Source organism: Vombatus ursinus, unplaced genomic scaffold (assembly GCF_900497805.2).
Source record: "Vombatus ursinus unplaced genomic scaffold, bare-nosed wombat genome assembly UNPS02009918.1, whole genome shotgun sequence".
NCBI classification, from domain to species: Eukaryota; Metazoa; Chordata; class Mammalia; order Diprotodontia; family Vombatidae; genus Vombatus; species Vombatus ursinus.
In genome coordinates this window covers 1,324,638-1,342,445 of record NW_020949696.1, presented here as the reverse complement: position 1 = coordinate 1,342,445, position 17,808 = coordinate 1,324,638, and the positions used below count along the sequence as shown (strand labels likewise).

The window sequence follows — 17,808 nt, the reverse complement described above, 5'->3', positions numbered from 1 at the left end:
GGGGTGGGGGGGGGGGGGGGGAGAAAGAACAAGAGACTGAGAAAGGGGAATCTGATTGGCTTCATAAAGGTGAGGGGCCTATTAGAGAGAGGTGCCCCCTGAAAAGGGAGAACATACTCTGGCTTTCCTGACTGGGAAGAGATGACTGGTTAGAGGCACACTGGAGTGATCTGACTCTTCCACCCTGGGGTGGCCCCTGGGGGACAGAAGTCCAGGCCAGCCCCGGTCCTGGGAGTTTTGCCAGCCCCAAGGACTGTGTAGGGGCAAGGTCAGTACCCTGTCTGCTGGTGGGAAGGAGGGGAAGACAGGTTGAAATCACAGGACCACTGGGCCCCAGAACTCATCTACGTACAGATCTGACTCTTCCTTACTTCCCAAGGCTTCCTCTGGCTCTCTTCCTCAGAGATCATGACACGTGGTAGAAAGGACACCACCTGACCCTTCCAGGAGCAGGCCCTAGGTGGGCAGGTTGGATTGGGAAAACACACAGATAACACAGTACAGACAGATATACATGTAACGAATATGTAGGTATGAGGACACACATGAAGCCAGAGACAAAGGAGTGCATAGATCTCCATACCCACAGACACATGGCCACACAGACTCAGCTATAAAATGCCTAGGTACATGGACATGGGCTCTGTGTGTGTGTGTGTGTGTGTGTGTGTATGTGTGTGTGTGTTAGAAGGCAAGCCCTTTGAGGGCAGGAATTGTTTCACTTTTGTCTTTGCACCTCCAGAGCCTTGTACATTGTAAGTCCTTAATAAATGCCTATTGATTAATTTCCTTCCAGACAACTCAGCTACACCTACACAGAGACTCATTAGGGTGTTGATCTCATACCATGTATGTGTGTGGGCCCCCCCCCCCAGGATATGACTGATACGTGTCCTGGCCTACACCCTGGCATGTGTACTACCATAAACCTTGGCACACATGCTGGTATCTGTTGTGGGTACACAAAACTGGCCTGGCACACCCTCTGGAATATCCACTGCAGTAGCACACATGTTGCTCCAAACCCTGGCACACATATTGGTACATGCACTAATCCACACTGACCCATGCTCTAGGGCACACAAACACTGTCACATGCTGTGGAGCACACACATGCCAGCAGCAGTCCCTGTAGCCTCTGCTCCTCAGAGATGGTCTCACCACAGCCTTTCAGGGTGGACTGTGGTTTCCGGAGAAGTAGCATAGCCCCTCCTCCCCCACACCCTGTGCTCCAGGCTGAGGGTAGGGAGCAGGATAGGAAGACCAGTTCTTTAGAACCTCAAGTCCTCAAAAGGATCCAGTGTTATTGGGTGGGGAGCAGGGCAGGGAGAGACCTGACCACCCTCCAGCCCCTGCACTCGTCCTTATCCTCCCTCCCCAATCTTTGCACACCCTCGACATAGCTGCCCAGGCCTGAGCTCCAGGGGCTCAGGGCATGTGGCCCTGGACTTCTGTGGAGATGTGGAGGGGAGGGAGAGAGATGCAGGGACAGGAACCCAAGGCACTGCTCTTAGCTCTTTGGCCCTGGATTGGAGAGGGAGGGAACAGAGATCTGAGCAGGCCGTAGACTATGATGAAGAAGAGGAGAAGCTCACACCAAGTCCTGGGAATGCAGGCCTGCTGTATCACCTTGACCTCTACTGGTCAGTTACCTGGGGAGGTGGGGAATCCTCCTTGTGGTTGAGCCTAAGTCCGCCTCTGGCTCAGATACGCCATCAATGGGACAGGGGGTGATGGAGTGGAGGACGGATGTCCCTCTGTGAATTGCTAAAGATATCACTGTGCAATCTTCCCTGAGTCTCTGTCTGTCAGTCACCATCTTCCCTTCACACTGAGCCTTCTTTGTGCCTTCCTCATACATTTACCATGTAATGTTGTGCCCTCTTGTTTGGGTCAGCGAAGGGAGTCACTCCTTCACTATACTGAGAGAACCACCAAGGCGGGGGCCGTGTCTTCTCTCAGCTTTGTATCTCTGTATACAGTAGGCACTCAATACATGTTCACTGCACAATCAATAGACTGCCAGAAAAGAGAACCTTTCATTTGAAGGACTCTCGTGGAAGAGGGAGCAGATCTGCTCTGCTTGGCCTCACAGGACTGAACCACAGTGAGGAAAAACTGGGCAGCCTTAGGCTCTGTAAGGAAAAACACTTGCTTAGTAGTCAAAACTATGCCTACATGGGATGGACTGCTTTGGAAGGTAAAGAGTTCACTGTCAGTCACTGGAGGTCTTCAAGAAGAGTCCCCTTCCATTCAGCAAACATTTGTTAAGCCCCTAGGATGTTCAGGGCACTGTGGTAGGCCCTGAGGATACAGAGGAAAATTAATCAGCCTTTCTCCTCTAAAGAGTCAGGTTTGGGGGGAGATGCTCATCAGGGCTGTTGGGAAGGCCTTTGCTGTTGGGGTATGGGTTGGGTTCAGTGTCCCCCAGCTCTAAGCAGCAAAACCTAGAAGAAATGGGAAGACCTCGGCAGAAACCTTAAATGCAGCATCTCTCTGTGTGACCTTGGGAATGTCCTTTCCCCCTTTCTGGCCCTCTGTTTCTTTATTTGTAATAAAAAAAAAATGGAGGTTGAAGTAGATGATCCCTAAGCCCCCGTCTGTCTCTAAGTCCTATGATGTTGAGACTTGAACAAGGTCCGGCCTCTTGAGCCCTGCCTTCCTCTCCAGTGAGAACTTGTGGCCTCTGGGTGACTCATTCCTTCTTTCTCAAAGATGGGTCATCTGGGACCTGAGACAGCCCAACCCATCTATCTCCTGGATGCAGAGGCTGACTTCCCAGGGCAGGCCCAGAGTGTTGACCCCTGGCTTTAAGGATCAAAGGAAGGTCAGACAGCCACAAGGTAGAAGAATGGGACTGGAGAACTCTGGGAACTCTGAGCTTGGCCAGCCTGGGCATGTAGCCAGGTCTCCTTAGCGTGGAGCTTGGTACGGGGCTCATTGCACAGTGGCTACACTCTCTTCACGGCCCTACCAGGAGGGATCGTCCGGCCGATTTCCACGCCACAGTGAAAACGGGGGAGGTCTTTTGGGTGGGAGAAGGCCTGCTGACTGCCTCTGTCCCCTCTCAGCTGCTTTTGCTTCTCCTTCTGCCCGTAGTTTTGATCTTGAGAATGGCCTGTCTTCGGGAAGGAGCCCACTGGATCCCCAGACCAGCCCTGGCTCAGGCCTCGTCATCCAAGGCAACTTCCCTCACAGTCAGAGGCGAGAGTCTTTCCTCTACCGATCGGACAGTGACTATGACCTCTCCCCCAAGGCCATGTCCCGGAATTCCTCCATCGCCAGTGACCTGTGAGTGCCTCTTTGGGATGGGGGGGGGCAGTGTAAGAGAGGGTCCTGGGAGAGAATCCTTTGTTCTTGGATGTCTTTGTTGGGTGAAGGGCTGGGGATGGAGAGAGGAGGAAGGGCCAAACGCCGTAACATTGAACAGTTGTTCAAACCTGAGTTCTAGCCCCAGTTCTCCTAGGGACTCACTGGGTGACCAACCCTTGACCAGTGAGTCTTCCTTTCTGCAAAATGAGGGGATTGGACTTCCCATTCTCCCAGTTCCCTTCTTCTCTGGCACGCTGATTCTGTCATATATGGGGCAGATCGTGAAACCAAGCTGGAGCCGGGAGGCGGAGGGGGTGGATATTCCCTAGATGGTGCTATTGAAGGTAATCAGAGGGGGCTTCCTGGAGGAGGCAGGGCAACACCAACTCTTCTTATCCATAGTCTAGGTTCTGTAAGCATCTGTTGAATGAATAACCGAAGTGAGGTCTAGAAGGATGAGTAAATTTGGAAGGGGGGATGGAGGAGCAGAGGGTGGTGATTAGGAAGGACATTTGTAGCTATACAGACACAGGCAGGGGTCCTACCTCTATGTGTGCACAAGCGTGCCAGTGTGTGTGCACCCAGTCAGCTGCTCAGTGAGAGATGAGTAGATAGGGAATTTGAGTGGAGAGGCTCAGACACCAGATGCCCACGTCGCCCTCAATTCTGCCCATTTTCTTCCTCACTGTCTACCTTACACAGACTTTTTCTCTCTCCTGCAGACATGGAGAAGACATGATTGTGACTCCATTTGCCCAGGTGGGTCTAAGCCTCTTCCCTGGTCCCTGCTGGGAAAAAGTTGGGAGGGGGGCAGGAGGTTGTAGAATGGGCCGGGGTAGAACTCAGAACTCCCTGTTCTCTCTGGTCCTGCCCAGGGGCTGCTAAAGATCCCAGTCCTCTCTTCCCTGGCCAGCCCCACATGTCTCTGCCCTGAATAGTTCTGTCCCAGGGTCCACTCTCCCCCACCCACTAAGCAGGGATGCTGGAGTGGCTCCTCGGGCTGGGAGGTTCAGTGGGTGGTGCCTCCCTTCCCAGGTCTTAGCCAGTCTACGAACGGTCAGGAGCAACTTTGCCGTGCTGACTCGCCTGCAGGACCGTGTGGCCAAGTGAGCGCGTGCGTGTATGGAGGGTTGGGGGAGGGGCATTTGAGGTCCAGCCAGCCTGTCCTGACCCTAAGTTGGCCCTCTGTGTTCCACAGGAGAGTGTCCAGCAGTAACCCACCTTCTGGCTGCCGCACTGTGCCACTCCCAGGTAATGAATCAACAGTTTTAGCTGCTGCCTTCTTATTTCTGAAGACTTGGATTCTAAGTCAGAGTATCCTCTGCTATCTCCACCATCCATTTCCCTCGGCCAGTGGGAAAGTCCTCCCATATCATTCCTTACTTTTCACACACACACACACACACACACACACACACACACACTCACACACTCACACACTCACACACTCACACACTCTCTCTCTCTCTCTCTCTCTCTCTCTCTCTCTCTCTTTCTTTCTTTCTTCCTCTCTCTCCCTCTCTCTCTCTCTCTCTCTCTCCAGCCTTTGGGGCCAGCTGTGACTCCCTTAGCAGTGCCTCCAGCTGTGACCTTCCCCCAGCCTGTCCCCCTATTCTCTTCCCAGGGAGAGGGGGGCAAAACATCCCCAGCGAGCCCCTAGAGCCCCTTTCACAGCCTCACCTCCATCTGCCACCTTTACTGTTTGACACTCAGGTTTTTAGGGGTGTTTCTTTTCTTCATTTTTAATTTTTTCATTGACATCTTGTTTTTACATTAACTAGATTTTCCAGTATATCCCTTCTCCCCATTTCCACTCTGAGAGCCTCCTCCCTTATAGCCAAGAATAACAAAAAGGGACAAAGAAAACAGTTCAACAAAGTCAACCAACATCCACCAAGTGCAATTTCAGGCCTGTTTCCAATAGTGACTTGGAAATAGGGTCTGAACTCTGGACTCAAAATCGATCGGTGCTAATTTGCATATGACTGACAAGTTCAAGAAGAGGGTAGGAATAGGAAGTATAATCACTGATAATAATACTAGCTGAGAGGGACCTTAAAAATAAAGAATGTCAGCTCTGGGTAGAACCTTAGAACCCAGAAGGTCAGAGCTGGGAGGCCCCTTAGAACCCAGAATGGCAGAGCTGGGAGGGCCCTTAGAACCCAGAAGGTCAGAGCTGGGAGGGCCCTTAGAACCCAGAAGGTCAGAGCTGGGAGAGCCCTTAGAACCCAGAAGGTCAGAGCTGGGAGGGCCCTCAGCACCCAGAATGTTAGGGCTGGGAGGGAACCTCAGTTAAAAAGATCATCTAGTCCAGGGGTGGGGAACCTCTTGCCTCAAGGCCACATGTGGACCTCTAGATATTCAAGTACAGCCCTTTGACTGAAGTTTAGGACCCAGAGGGCCACATGTGGCCTCGAAGCAGCAGGTTTCCCATCCCTGATCTAGTCTAACCCATTTCATATTTCATATGGGGAAACTGAGGCCCAGAGAGCATAAATGATTTGCCAACAAGGACTCAGCCGCAGGTCTCCTGAGTTCCATGACATCATGTTGCCAACAGATCGTTTGGTCCAAATCCTTTGCTCTTTTCAAGGAGCAAACAGAAGTCTTGCCTAGTTACACAGCCGGGTCATGTTGGGGTGGAATTAGAACCCAGGTCTCTTACTCCCAAATCCAATGCTCTTTCCATTGTACCACACTTCCTTTTGTCTCCTGGAGCTAGACAAACAGGAGAAAGGCAGAAGACCTCCCTTTGTCCATATAGATCCGGACCCCTAGAGCAGTTAAATTACTTAGCCTCCCTGGGTTCGTTGGGGGGAGCTGTCCCAAGACAGCCATCAATGCTTGCCTACCCCTAGTTCTAAGTCCCAGAGCTGCTGGGGGTGAAGAGCTGGTTTTAGAGAGACCATTGAGTGACCTGCAGGTCTCTCCCGCAGAGGATGCCTGCCAGAAGCTGGCCATGGAGACCCTGGAGGAGCTGGACTGGTGCCTGGACCAGCTGGAGACCCTGCAGACCCGGCACTCTGTCAGTGAGATGGCCTCCAACAAAGTGAGTCAGCACCAGCTTCTCCGGGGAGGCTGGGCCGGAGGGCTAGGGTCCCATCCTGCCTCCCCCTCAGCCCCTCCACTCTGAACAGACTGATGAAATGGGGCTTTAAAAATATAGAATGTCAGACCTGATGAGCCCCTTAGGGCACAGCATGTCAGAGAACCTGCTTCCCCCAACTCCTGTCCCCACATTTACGGGTAGAGAAACTGAGGCCCAGAGGGGGAAAGCCCCTCAATACCAGCAAGTTAGTAGCTGAACTGGGACCAGAACCTTGGTCACTAGACTCTGTGGCACAGGGCTTTCCACTCCCCACCACAGTTGTGAGGGCCTAGCCGTTCCCCAGCCCCCGCCCCCTTCCTGTTTGCTCCGCAGATGTGTTCGTGGTCGGCCAGGCACAGCTGGCTCTGTGCGTCATTGGCCTTTTCTCCCCATCCTCTGAAGTAGATTTAAAACCCCAACCAACAAAGAAACAAGACCTCCCTGGCTAAGACCAGGCGGGCTGGGCCTGGCATCCCTCAGAGCCCAGGAGGCAGCCTCTGCTGCCTGGGGGAGAGGAGGGAGGGGTAGGGCCAGGGAGGTAACTTCTCAAAGTCTCTGAATGGTTCTGTGTCTCTGTCCTCGTGCATCTGTGTGTGGTAAGGTAGGAGGATGGGCCAGTGACAGCCCTCACCCCCTACAGACGCTCACGTACATTTGAAGCCAATCCAATACCTGAAAATCCAGAAATCAGCTTGAAGGATGAACTTGCGAAGGAATTCAGCAGAGCATAAAATTCACTTTAGAAGAGATTAGATTTACATGGGCATTTGCATTAAATACTGGTCTGTTGCACAAAGTGTGGTCTACTCGGTGAGACTATTCCCACTGGCACTGGATGCAGCTGCTGGGGGCCAGGGAGAGCCCATAAGACCTGGCTGAACCATTTCCCCCATTTTCTCTGTCCTGGTCAGTGATGCCTGAGGTCAAACACTAAAGGGAAAAAGGATGGGTGCTCGTGGGACATGAGGGTGCTCTCTATCTCCTGGGTGTTGTATCAGGGCAACCTACGTTATGCTGTAAAGTGGGAGTGGGGAGAGAGAACTGTGTTAGGTGGGAGAAGCTTTGGTATTGCTTCAGAATCCTCAGAGAATTTCCTGTAAGTGAGGGAAGGGCATGGGTGATGAGGGAGAGGGGATTAGATCTTTGAAGAAGGCTGTGAGAACCTTTGATATGCTGGATATCAGAGCCGGGCAAGATCTTAGAATTGTTGAATGTCAGAGTTGGCGGGGGTGGGGGGTGCCTTAGAACAGAGGATGGCAGAGCTGGAAGGGCCCTGAGAACACAGATGGTCAGAGCTGGGGGGGGGGGGGCTAGAACTCAGAATGTCAGAGGTAGGAGGGCCCTTAGAATAGAGGATAGCAGAGCTGGGAGGGCCCTGAGAACATAGAATGGCAGAGCTGGGAAAGCCCTTAGAACACAGATGATCAGAGCTGGGAGGGTCCTTAGAACATAGAATGTGAGAGCTGGGAGGGCCTTTAGAACAGAGGATGTTAGAGCTGGGAGGGCCCTGAAAACCCAGAATGTCAGAGTTGGGAGGACCCTTAGAACACAGGAACAGAGCTGTGAGGGCCCTTAGAACACAGGATGCCAGAGCTTGGAGGGGTCTTAGAGGCCATTTAGTAAAGACTACTCATCTTACAAAGAAAAAAGCTTAGGGAAAGAAAAGGTTTTTGGCTAGGTGATGATAAGAGGGAGTCTCAGGACGATAGCTCTTTCACTAGGCTCCAAACCACCTGCACCCAGATATCTCTTCCTCTCTAAGGAGAAACTGAGGCACAATTCCATCTGGGGGCTTTCCTCAGACAATCCAGTGAACAGAATTGGGTCATAACCCAAGCATACTAGCACCCAGACTCTCCTTGAGCCTCAGCTCTACAAAGGGGACCTCGTCCTCCTCCTTTGCTGGACATGAGGTTTCCAATGACATAGGCTCCCCAGTGGAGTTACAGGAAAGTGGAATAGGTGTTGGGGGTGATACTGAGGTTAAAGGGAAGAGGGGAGCCCAGGTCTACTGGGGATCTACATTTTATTTCCTCCCCACAGTTCAAGCGGATGCTTAACCGGGAGCTGTCTCACTTATCAGAGACCAGCCGCTCTGGAAACCAGGTGTCTGAATATATCTCCCGGACCTTTCTGGGTGAGTGGACCTCAGAGGGGACTAATCTGGCGAGGACGGGGAGGCTTCAGGTGCCAGGACATGTGGGTTTGGTTTGATTCCCAACTCTGCCACTGACCCACCATGAATCATAGGGTAACTCTCTGCCCTTCTCTAGAACTCAGCTTCCTCCTCCATAAAATGGGAGACTAATCCTTTCCCACCTCACAGGCACTAGTCTTTTGGGCTCCTTCCTGCCTGACTCCCCAAGGCTCAAAAATAGCTGTTGGGCTATACTTCCTGCACCATTTGTGTGCACGTAGTTGTTGAGGTCAGGGCCCATGTGCTCTTCTGCCTTTCTATGTATCCCTGGTGCTTAGCATAGTGCCTGGCACACAGTAAGTGCTTAATAATTACTTAGTGATTGATTGGTTATTGATTGGGAAAGGCTGGGATGGATAAGACCTGGCTCCCCCCCTTAACAGAACTCTCCAGTTGGTAGAAGGTGAGGAGAGCAGGAGCAAGGAGCAGGATGGGGGATGGAGAAAGTCATCTCACCTTTGTGAGTCTCAGCTTCATTATCTGTAAAAGGGGAGAGGTGGGCCTGCTGGCCTTTACGGTCCCTTCCAGGCCTAAAATAAAACCTGTGATGCTATAATCATTGATTGGCTCTGAGAGGTGAGGAACAGGGCAGAATCAAAGATAGCCTGGAGGTTTTGAACGCAGGAGACAAGGTCAAGGCGGGGCTCAGAAGCTGTGAAGTGAGAAGGACCAAGACTTGTGGGGCTTGTTGGGATGGGGGCCTTCTTGGGGTGGACATCCTGAAGGCAGGTGACGATTTGGGTCTGGAGCTTGGAAGGGAGGACAGAGCTGTGAGGACCCCTAGAACTCAGAATGTCAGAAGTAGGAGGGCCCTTAGAATAAAGGATGGCAGAGCTGGGAGGGCCCTGAAAACCCAGAATGTCAGAGCTGGGAAGGTCCTTAGAACACAGATGATCAGAGCTGGGAGGGCCTTTAGAACAGAAGATGTTACAGCTGGGAGGGCCCTTAGAACATAGAATGTCAGAGTTGGGAGGACCCTTAGAACACAGGATGTCAGAGCTGGGACGGACCTTAGAACACAGGATCAGAGTTGGGAGGGCCCTTAGAACACAGGATGCCAGAGCTAGAAGGGGTCTTAGAGGCCATTTAGTGGGATTCAAGAGTCCCCCGAAAAGGATTCCTAATTGAAGTCAATAAGATAGCGCTGGAAGTGAGAACCCCGGCCAGGCCATTGAGGGACTTCTGATCAGAAGGGCTCAAGTGGAGGACCAGGAGCCAGGAAGGAGGAGGAAGAGGAGGAATGGTCAGAGAGGTGAGAGGAGAACCAAAAAAGGGGCTCCGTCTGAAGCTGAGAGAAAAGTGAATCCTTTAGGGACACTTGGCAGTGTCAGAAGATACCGAGGGGTCAGGAAGGAGGGGAGAAGGGAGGGATACTCACACTGCCCATCAGTGACTAGGTCAAGCTTCAGACTTCCAAGGACTTCCAAGTCCAGAGCTCTGCCCAGTGCCCCGGCCCACTGTGGTATAGTGGACAAAGCACTGGACACATTAGCCGTTTGACCCTCTCTCTAGGAGTTTGGCCGTGGAAAGGAGGAGAGGTCTGGAACAAAAGCCAGAGGGATTGGCAGGGACTGGTGAAGGCTTTTAAGGATGGGGAGACCTTGGGAATGTTTGTAAGTTGTAAGGTAGGGAGATTAATGGAGGCAGGAGAATGACTGAGGGGACAAGCTGCCACAGGAGAAAAAAGGGCACAGGTGGAGGGGTTGGCCTCGGTGAGGAGAAGGGCTTCCTCTTCCTCTGAGACTGGAACAAAAGGAAGAATGGGAAGTGGTTAAGGGGCTTCAGAGGGGAAAAGGAGCTTGTGACAGATGGCCCCACGGTTTTCAGTTAAGGACAAGGTAAGCATGGTCCCGGCTAAGAGGGAGGAGGTTGGAGAGGAAAGAGAATCTCTAGGTCTGGGTTCTCTCCTGACCTCTGACCCTGAGTCCTCAGCTGCCTGGTTGGACATCTCCACCCGGATGTCCCACAGGCTCCTCAGACTCAGTCTGCCCGAAGCAGAAATGGGTCATCCTTCCTTCTAGAGCCAGACCTAGCCCTGTAGAGAGTATCTCAGGTACCCAGGCATACAGGCTCTGAGTCCTCCTAAACTCCTCACTCTCCACATCCAGTCCATTACTAGGACTCATCAATCCTTCCTCCACCATCTCTGCCATCTTTGCCCCTCTTTCCACTCACTTCATTCATCGCTTCTTACCTGATCTATGGTGATAGAGGAAAAAGAGACAGACAGAGAATATGAGAAAGAGAGAAGATATGAGAGAGGGGCAGAGGAGAGGCTGCTTTTTATTAAGCACTTGCTGTATGCCAAGCACGGTGCTAAGTGCTGAGGATTCAGACAGAGGTGGGAGAGAAGGCAGCTGGCGACAAAGCGGAGGGTCCAGGAGTGAAGTGATCAGGGCTAGGACCCCTCGTGAAATGGCAGCCTGGGCTGGGGACTTATGATCAGGGGAGCTTTCTAATTGATGTCCCTCTTGTCCAGTCTGTCCTCCCGAAATCATCATCTTCAAGCCTGACTGGGTTATTTCCCTCCTCAAAAATCTTCAGTGGATCTCTTTTGCCTCTAGGTTAAAACACCAATTCTTTGGCCTGGTGTTTAATCTGGATCCCACTAATGTTTCCAGGCTGAATTCTTAGCAATCCCCATCACAGAATCTACATTCCAGCCAACCTGGACCATTTCCCAAATTCAGCAATATACGGGGTCTCCTGTGTCTGTGTCTCTGCACATAGGCTGTCCCCCAATCCGCTCTTTCTCTGCCTTTCAGAATCCTTCTCATCCTTCAGGTTCTGTCTCCTCTGGGACCCCTTCCTCGATCCCCTCAGTCTTGATGCTCTTTTGCTCCTCAAATCGGCTTTGTATCTCTCATATATTTCAAGGCATAATAAAAGTAGCTCAACAGAAACTTGAGATGTGCAAATTTTGGGATCTCTCCATCCAAATGTCCCTACAGACTATTTGTACCTGACTAGTGGTAGAGCCTTCTGAGCTTGTATTGGTCTGATCAGCCGCAGTTGGACACACTGAACATTGACACTGACATCACAATGTCCTTTTGCTTCTCTTCGAGCATGAAGGACAAACAACAATATCTTGTGTGTGTGCACATGTATGTGTTACATTTCTCCTGCTCTCAGAAGTAAATAGGGTCCCCAGGGATGGGGATGCAGAGGATCCTAGTCCTACAACTGGAAGGGACCTCAAAGACCATTCAGTCCAGTCCCTTCTTTTTACAGATGAGGAAACTGAGGCCCAGAGAGGTTAACATTTTTTGTCTCTGTATTCCCAGCACCTAACACCATACACTTTGAAGTCATTTAGTAAATGTAGAATGGAATTGAATTTGGGCTCTGAGGAGTTGACACTGTCCATCAGTCCACACAAGCATTTATTGTGTGCCAAGCAGGCGCTGGCTTAGGGGCTAAGGAGACGAGACAAAGATGGGATAGTGCCTGTCCTCAAGGAACTTCCATTCTGGTGAGAGCAAGGACACGTACATAGTGAAGTGTACACAGAATCATTGTGGGATAAAATCTGGAGGAAAGGACCACAGTATTCTTGCAGGGGCAAGACCAGGAAAGGCTTCGTATAGCAGCAGTCACCGGAGCAGAGTTTTGAATCAACAAGTATGTATTAAGTACCTACCATGCTCCAGGCACTGTAAGGGGCTGGGGATACAAAAATTGAAGAGGTAGAAAGTAAGGTGGAAGAGCATTCCAGGCAAGGCAGCCAATGCAAAGTTGTAGAAATAGGCAGTGGGGCATCTGGTTAGGTGCAGCAAGACCAGCTGGGTGGCAGCTAGGAGGATGCCAGAGTGCACAGAGCACTGGATCTGGAGCCAGGAAGGCCTGAGTTCAAAATCCAACCTCAGACACTTATGAGCTGTGTGACCCTGAGCAAGTCATTTAGCCGCTGTCTGCCTCAGTTTCCCTTTCTGTAAAATAGGGATCATAAAAGCACCTACCTCCCAGGGTTGTTGTGAGGATTATATGAGAGAGTATTTGCAAAACACATTGTAGACCCTAAAGCACTGTGTAAATGCTAGCTGTGATGGCTAGACAATAGAGTAAGAAAAGAGAAGTAATGTGAATGAAGGTGGGAAGAGTATGTCAGAGCCAGCAAGGGAAGAATGAAACCAAAAAGGTTATATTTGATCCTAGACGTAATAGGGAGCCATTGCCGTTCATAGGAGGTGACTGAGTCACTACAGAAAAATCATTTAGGCAGTTGTGTGAAGGACAGAATGGAGAGGGGAGAGACTGGAGGCAGGAAGAACAATTAAGAGCCTGTTGCAGGAGGTGGGGATCCTCAGGTGTGGAACGTTGCATATTTTGTCAGATTTTTTTTAGTGTCTTAATTGTTTTTGCTGATTTTTAAAATAAAATTTTGTGATGAAGAATGGCTGGGGGAAAGGGGGATGGATATAGTGGGAATTATAAGCCACGTAAAAACAAATGATCTCAGCAAAAATATATTTGAAGAGAGTATTACAATGGTAAGAGGGAATACCCAAGCTCTCACCCTGGGCTATACACCCACTGCTTTCCTTCAGATAAGCAGCATGAGGTAGAGCTCCCCTCCATGCCGGTGAAGGAGAGGGAGAAGGAGAAGGAGGAGAAGGAAAAGGAGGAGCGGCCGATGTCTCAGATCAGCGGCGTTCGCAAGCTAACACACGGCTCCAGCTTCTCAGCAGCTGCCATTCCTAGATTTGGCGTGAAGACCGACCAGGAGACGCTGCTGGCAAAGGTGCGCTCTGGGCTGGGGAGAAGGGACGTGTGTGCTGGGTGCTCCTAACCCCTTCCCATCTCCCGAGGGGGTTTTGCAAAGGGAAGAGCCCAAAGCTACTAGCTGGAAGCAGGCTGGAGAGGGCCTGCCTTACATCTCAGGGGAGTAGGTGATGGGCAGGGGGCTCAGACAGGAAGCCTCTTTTCTCTCCTCTGTGGGGCAGCTTTCTCTGCTAGGGTAGAGTTGCCAAGCATAGTGGCCAGAGCTGAATTTGGAATCTGAGTTTGAATCCCTGCTTTCCGCCTTATTTACTTATGTGACCTGAGGCAAATCAATCACTTAACCTCTCTGGGCCTCAGTTTCTCCATCTGTGAAATGAAGGGATTGGAGTCGATCTCTAAATTCATTGTATGAACTCTCTCTCATGGCCCACTCTCTGTTCCAGGAGCTGAAAGACACAAACAGGTGGGGTCTGGATGTATTCAAGGTGGCCGAGCTCTCTGGACACCGCCCACTGACGGCCATCATGTATAGCATCTTTCAGGTACGGCCCATGGACTTGTCCCTCCCTCACCCTGGGCACTTAGCATCAGGGTCTCCTGGAGGCTCAGAGCTCTCTAGACCCAACTCCCTCCCCACGTAGGAATCCCTATAAATTACACGGATCTGAAGCACATTCCCTCTTGAGACAACCCAAACCATTGGAAGGCGGCTGTGATTCACCAGTGGATGCTCTGTATGGGTCCCAGACTGTGAATTCAAAACTACACAGTCCCTGCCCTCATGGGGAGGCAGCATGATGGAATGGGCAGAAGGCTGGAATCCTGGTGCCAGCCCCTCTGAGCCGTGTGACCTTGGAACAAGTCTCTCAACCCATCAAGCAAGGAAGGCCTCAGTTTCCTCATCTTTCACATGAGGACTTCAGATGACTTGAACCCTATGATTCCTTCCTATGATTCTCTGACCTGTCTTGGTCTCAGTTTCCTCATCTGTAAAATGGGGATAATCACAGCACCTCCCTCTCAGGGTTGTTCTAAGGGTCAAATGAGATAATAAGTAAACTGCTTTGCAAAGCTTTAAAACACTGTATAAGTGTTAGTTATTACTATTATATCTCTGGTCCCTCCCGGCTCTAAATCTAAGGTCATGTAACCTCTCTGGGTCTCAGTTTCCCCGTCTATAAAACAGGAGCTTTGGACTAATTAATCTCTAAGGCCCTTCCAGCTTCCGAACTTTTGACTCAGTTTCCTCTCTCGGTCCCACACCCAGGAGCGGGACCTACTAAAAACCTTCCAAATCCCGGCGGACACCCTGGTCACCTACCTGCTGACCCTGGAAGACCATTACCATGCGGATGTGGCCTATCACAACAGCATCCACGCGGCAGACGTGGCCCAGTCCACCCACGTACTCCTGTCTACGCCAGCGCTTGAGGTTCGGGGGCGAGGGGCAGGGGGAGCCCCGACAGCCGCAGCTCCCGAGGCCACTGAGATGACATTCGTAAAGCATTTGGCTCAGTGCCCGGCAAATCGTAGATGCTTAATAAAGGCTTCTTCCCTGCCCTTCTTCCTCCTTCCCTCCCTTGCTCCCATCCACTCCCACCTTGCCCTCCAAGGTCACAGAACTAGAGCAGGCAGAGGGAACCCTGGCCTAGCTGAGTCTGGTGTCTCTGGGGTGCTCCTTTCACGGATCTGGATTCCACAGTGAGTGTGGGTTCTCTCCCTGCCCGTCACCCGCCGTCCCCCCTGCCAATAACTCTGTATCTGTCTCAAGGCTGTTTTCACCGACCTGGAGATCTTGGCCGCCATCTTTGCCAGTGCCATCCATGATGTGGATCACCCCGGGGTCTCCAACCAGTTTCTGATCAACACCAGTGAGTGGGGGCTGCACCTTGGCCCCAAGGCAGCCCAAGACCCTGAAATGAGTTTGGGCTGAGTTTGGAGGGTGAGAGGAGGGGGAGACCTGGACCGAGGGGGAAATTGCCCCACCTTATTGAAGCTGAAGAGTTCTGGGCTGGGAACCAGAAGACCTGGGTTTGAGTTCTAGATCTGCCTCTGGTTTGCTGTGTGACCTTGGGAGAGCTCCTTCCCTTCTCTGGGCTTTGTAGGATCATGGGATTTGGAGATGGAAGGGACCCCAGAGATTGTGTGGTCCAATACTTCATCTCACAGAGGGAGAAACTGAGTCTCAAAGGTGAGCAGTGACTGCCTGTGTCCCCACGGCTAAATGAGAACCAGGATTCACACCCAGGTCCTCTGAATTCCCATCCGAATCCCCAAATACTATGCCAGCCTGGCCTTTATCATCCACAAGATGAGGGGGTTCAGACTAGATGCTTCAGGCAACTTGGGCTGCTCAGAGCTTTCCCCACTTCATGCCTTTTTTCGTGTCATTCCCTCCTGGGTCTCTGCCTGTTCAATTCTGACTCAAGAATTCTGTTCAATTCTTGAAGGACTCTTCAAGACCTCCACCAGGAAGCTTGTCCTGGTCTGCCCAGACAGAGGTCATCCAGAGCAGAGGAGGCAAACACACGCCTCCCAGTGTGGCCCAAACCAGATTAAATTGCAATCATGGCAGGGGGGGCAGCTAAGTGGCACGCTTAGGTCTATTTTATAGATGAGAAAACTGAGACTTGGAGTGGTTAAATAACTTACCTGTGATCACATCATAATAATAATAATGATAATGATAAGCATTTATTGTGTGGCACATATATTATATGGCCCTTTGATGTTTATAAAGTACTTCAAACATCTCTCATTTGGCCCTCAGAATAACCCCGTTTATTGTTGTTGTCATTCAATCGATGAGTACCATCCGACTCTTTGTGAACCCATTAGGGGTTTTCTTGGCAAAGATAGTGGAGCAGTTTGCCATTTCCTTCTCCAGTTCATTTTACAGATGAGGAAACTGAGGCAAACAAGGTGAAGTGACTTGTCCAGGGTCTCACAACTAGTAAGTGTCTGAGGCCGAATTTGAACTCGGGTCCTCCAGACTCCAGGCCCAGCACTCTATCCGCTGCGCCACCTAGCTGCCCTTAGATGGTATCATTATCCCCATTTTAAAGATGAAATTAAGGCTGGGTGAGGTTGAGATGACCTGCCTCTAGTCACACAGCTAGTAAGTGTCTGAGACAGAATTCAAACTCAGGCCAATCTTGGTGACAGAGAGATACCTGAGTTCAAATCCCACCTCTGATACCTCCGTGACATGGGGTAAGGTCCCTTTAACACTTACATATTATGTTATGTAATTATTCAAACCTTTATATGTTTTTCATTTACAATTGCGCAATCATTGTAAATGATCACAAACACTATTTTGTTGACAAAGTCTTTCCAACAAGTTGTCAGCTTGTATCAGGGAGGGAGTTTCCATACTGTTGGGGTGCTTTGGGCGAGTCCTCAGGACCCTCCAAAAAAGCCGCATCAGTAGCAATCACCATCACTACCATAATATTTTATTATTTCTTTTTTGGGCTGGGCAGTGGGGTTAAGTGACTTGCCCAGGGCGGCCGCACAGCCAGTAAGTGTCAAGTGTCTGAGGCCGGATTTGAACTCAGGTCCCCCTGACTCCAGGGCTGGTGCTCTATCCACTGAGCCACCTAGCTGCCCCACCACCACCACCATAATAAAAATGTTACAAGTAATAGATCACCTGCAGAGAGGTTTCCTCACAGCAGCCCCAGGGAATGATGCAACATCACTAGCCCCATTTCAGAAAAACAAGGCTCAGAGGAAGGAACGAACCGGCCCAGGGTGACACAGCAAGGCAGTTGTGGGGTCCAGGTCCTGCGTCTGAGTCTCCAGGCCCTGCCCCAAACCTTGCTGGATCAGTAATGCTGGCGCCCTGGGCTGCCCCTGCATGTCTCAGACTCAGAGCTGGCCCTCATGTACAACGATGCCTCTGTCCTGGAGAACCACCATCTGGCCGTGGGCTTCAAGCTGCTCCAGGAGGACAACTGCGACATCTTCCAGAACCTGAGCGCCAAGCAGCGGCAGAGCCTGCGAAAGATGGTCATCGACATGGTGAGAGGGCCGAGGGCAAGGGATGGGGGCTGGGGGAGCAGCCGACGAAACCCGGCACAGGCAGGCCACTGGCCTGGGGTGACAGCCCAGCTCTGCCCCAATGCACGCCGGGACCTGGAGAAAATCCTGTCTCGTCTCTGGACTCAATGTCTCCCTCCATGACATGGAGGAATTTGTGCTACATTGTCTCTAAGGGTCCTTCCAGCTTTGATGTTCTGGGTTCTACGTTCTAAGGGCTCTCCTAGCTCTGATGTTTTGTGTTCTATGTTCCAAGGACCTTCCCAGCTCTGACATTCTATGTTCTGAGGGCCCTTCCATCTCTCACATTCTATGTTCTGAGGGCCCTTCTAGCTCTGACATTGTTCTGTGTTCTGTGTTCTGAGGGCCTTCCCAGCACTGACATTCTTTGTTCTAAGGGCCCTTTCATCTCTCACATTCTATTTTCTAAAGGCCCTTCTAG

At 51.2% G+C, this 17,808-nt stretch overlaps 1 protein-coding gene across 3 annotated transcripts in view; it reads left to right on the top strand.

The window, feature by feature from the left end:
* PDE4C (phosphodiesterase 4C) overlaps positions 1–17,808 on the top strand; it is a 38,411-nt gene that overhangs the window by 12,959 nt on the left and 7,644 nt on the right. For 2 of the 3 annotated variants that reach the window (XM_027853053.1, XM_027853054.1), the window contains exons 2-12: positions 3,100–3,291; positions 4,035–4,071; positions 4,348–4,418; positions 4,511–4,563; positions 6,249–6,361; positions 8,444–8,537; positions 13,148–13,341; positions 13,766–13,864; positions 14,590–14,754; positions 15,094–15,193; positions 17,194–17,348. In XM_027853053.1, the coding sequence (XP_027708854.1) occupies positions 3,100–3,291; positions 4,035–4,071; positions 4,348–4,418; positions 4,511–4,563; positions 6,249–6,361; positions 8,444–8,537; positions 13,148–13,341; positions 13,766–13,864; positions 14,590–14,754; positions 15,094–15,193; positions 17,194–17,348 (1,273 nt within the window). Of the gene's footprint in view, positions 1–3,099; positions 3,292–4,034; positions 4,072–4,347; positions 4,427–4,510; positions 4,564–6,248; positions 6,362–8,443; positions 8,538–13,147; positions 13,342–13,765; positions 13,865–14,589; positions 14,755–15,093; positions 15,194–17,193; positions 17,349–17,808 lie in introns of those variants that run through there. The other variant, XM_027853055.1, reaches the window with a different exon arrangement.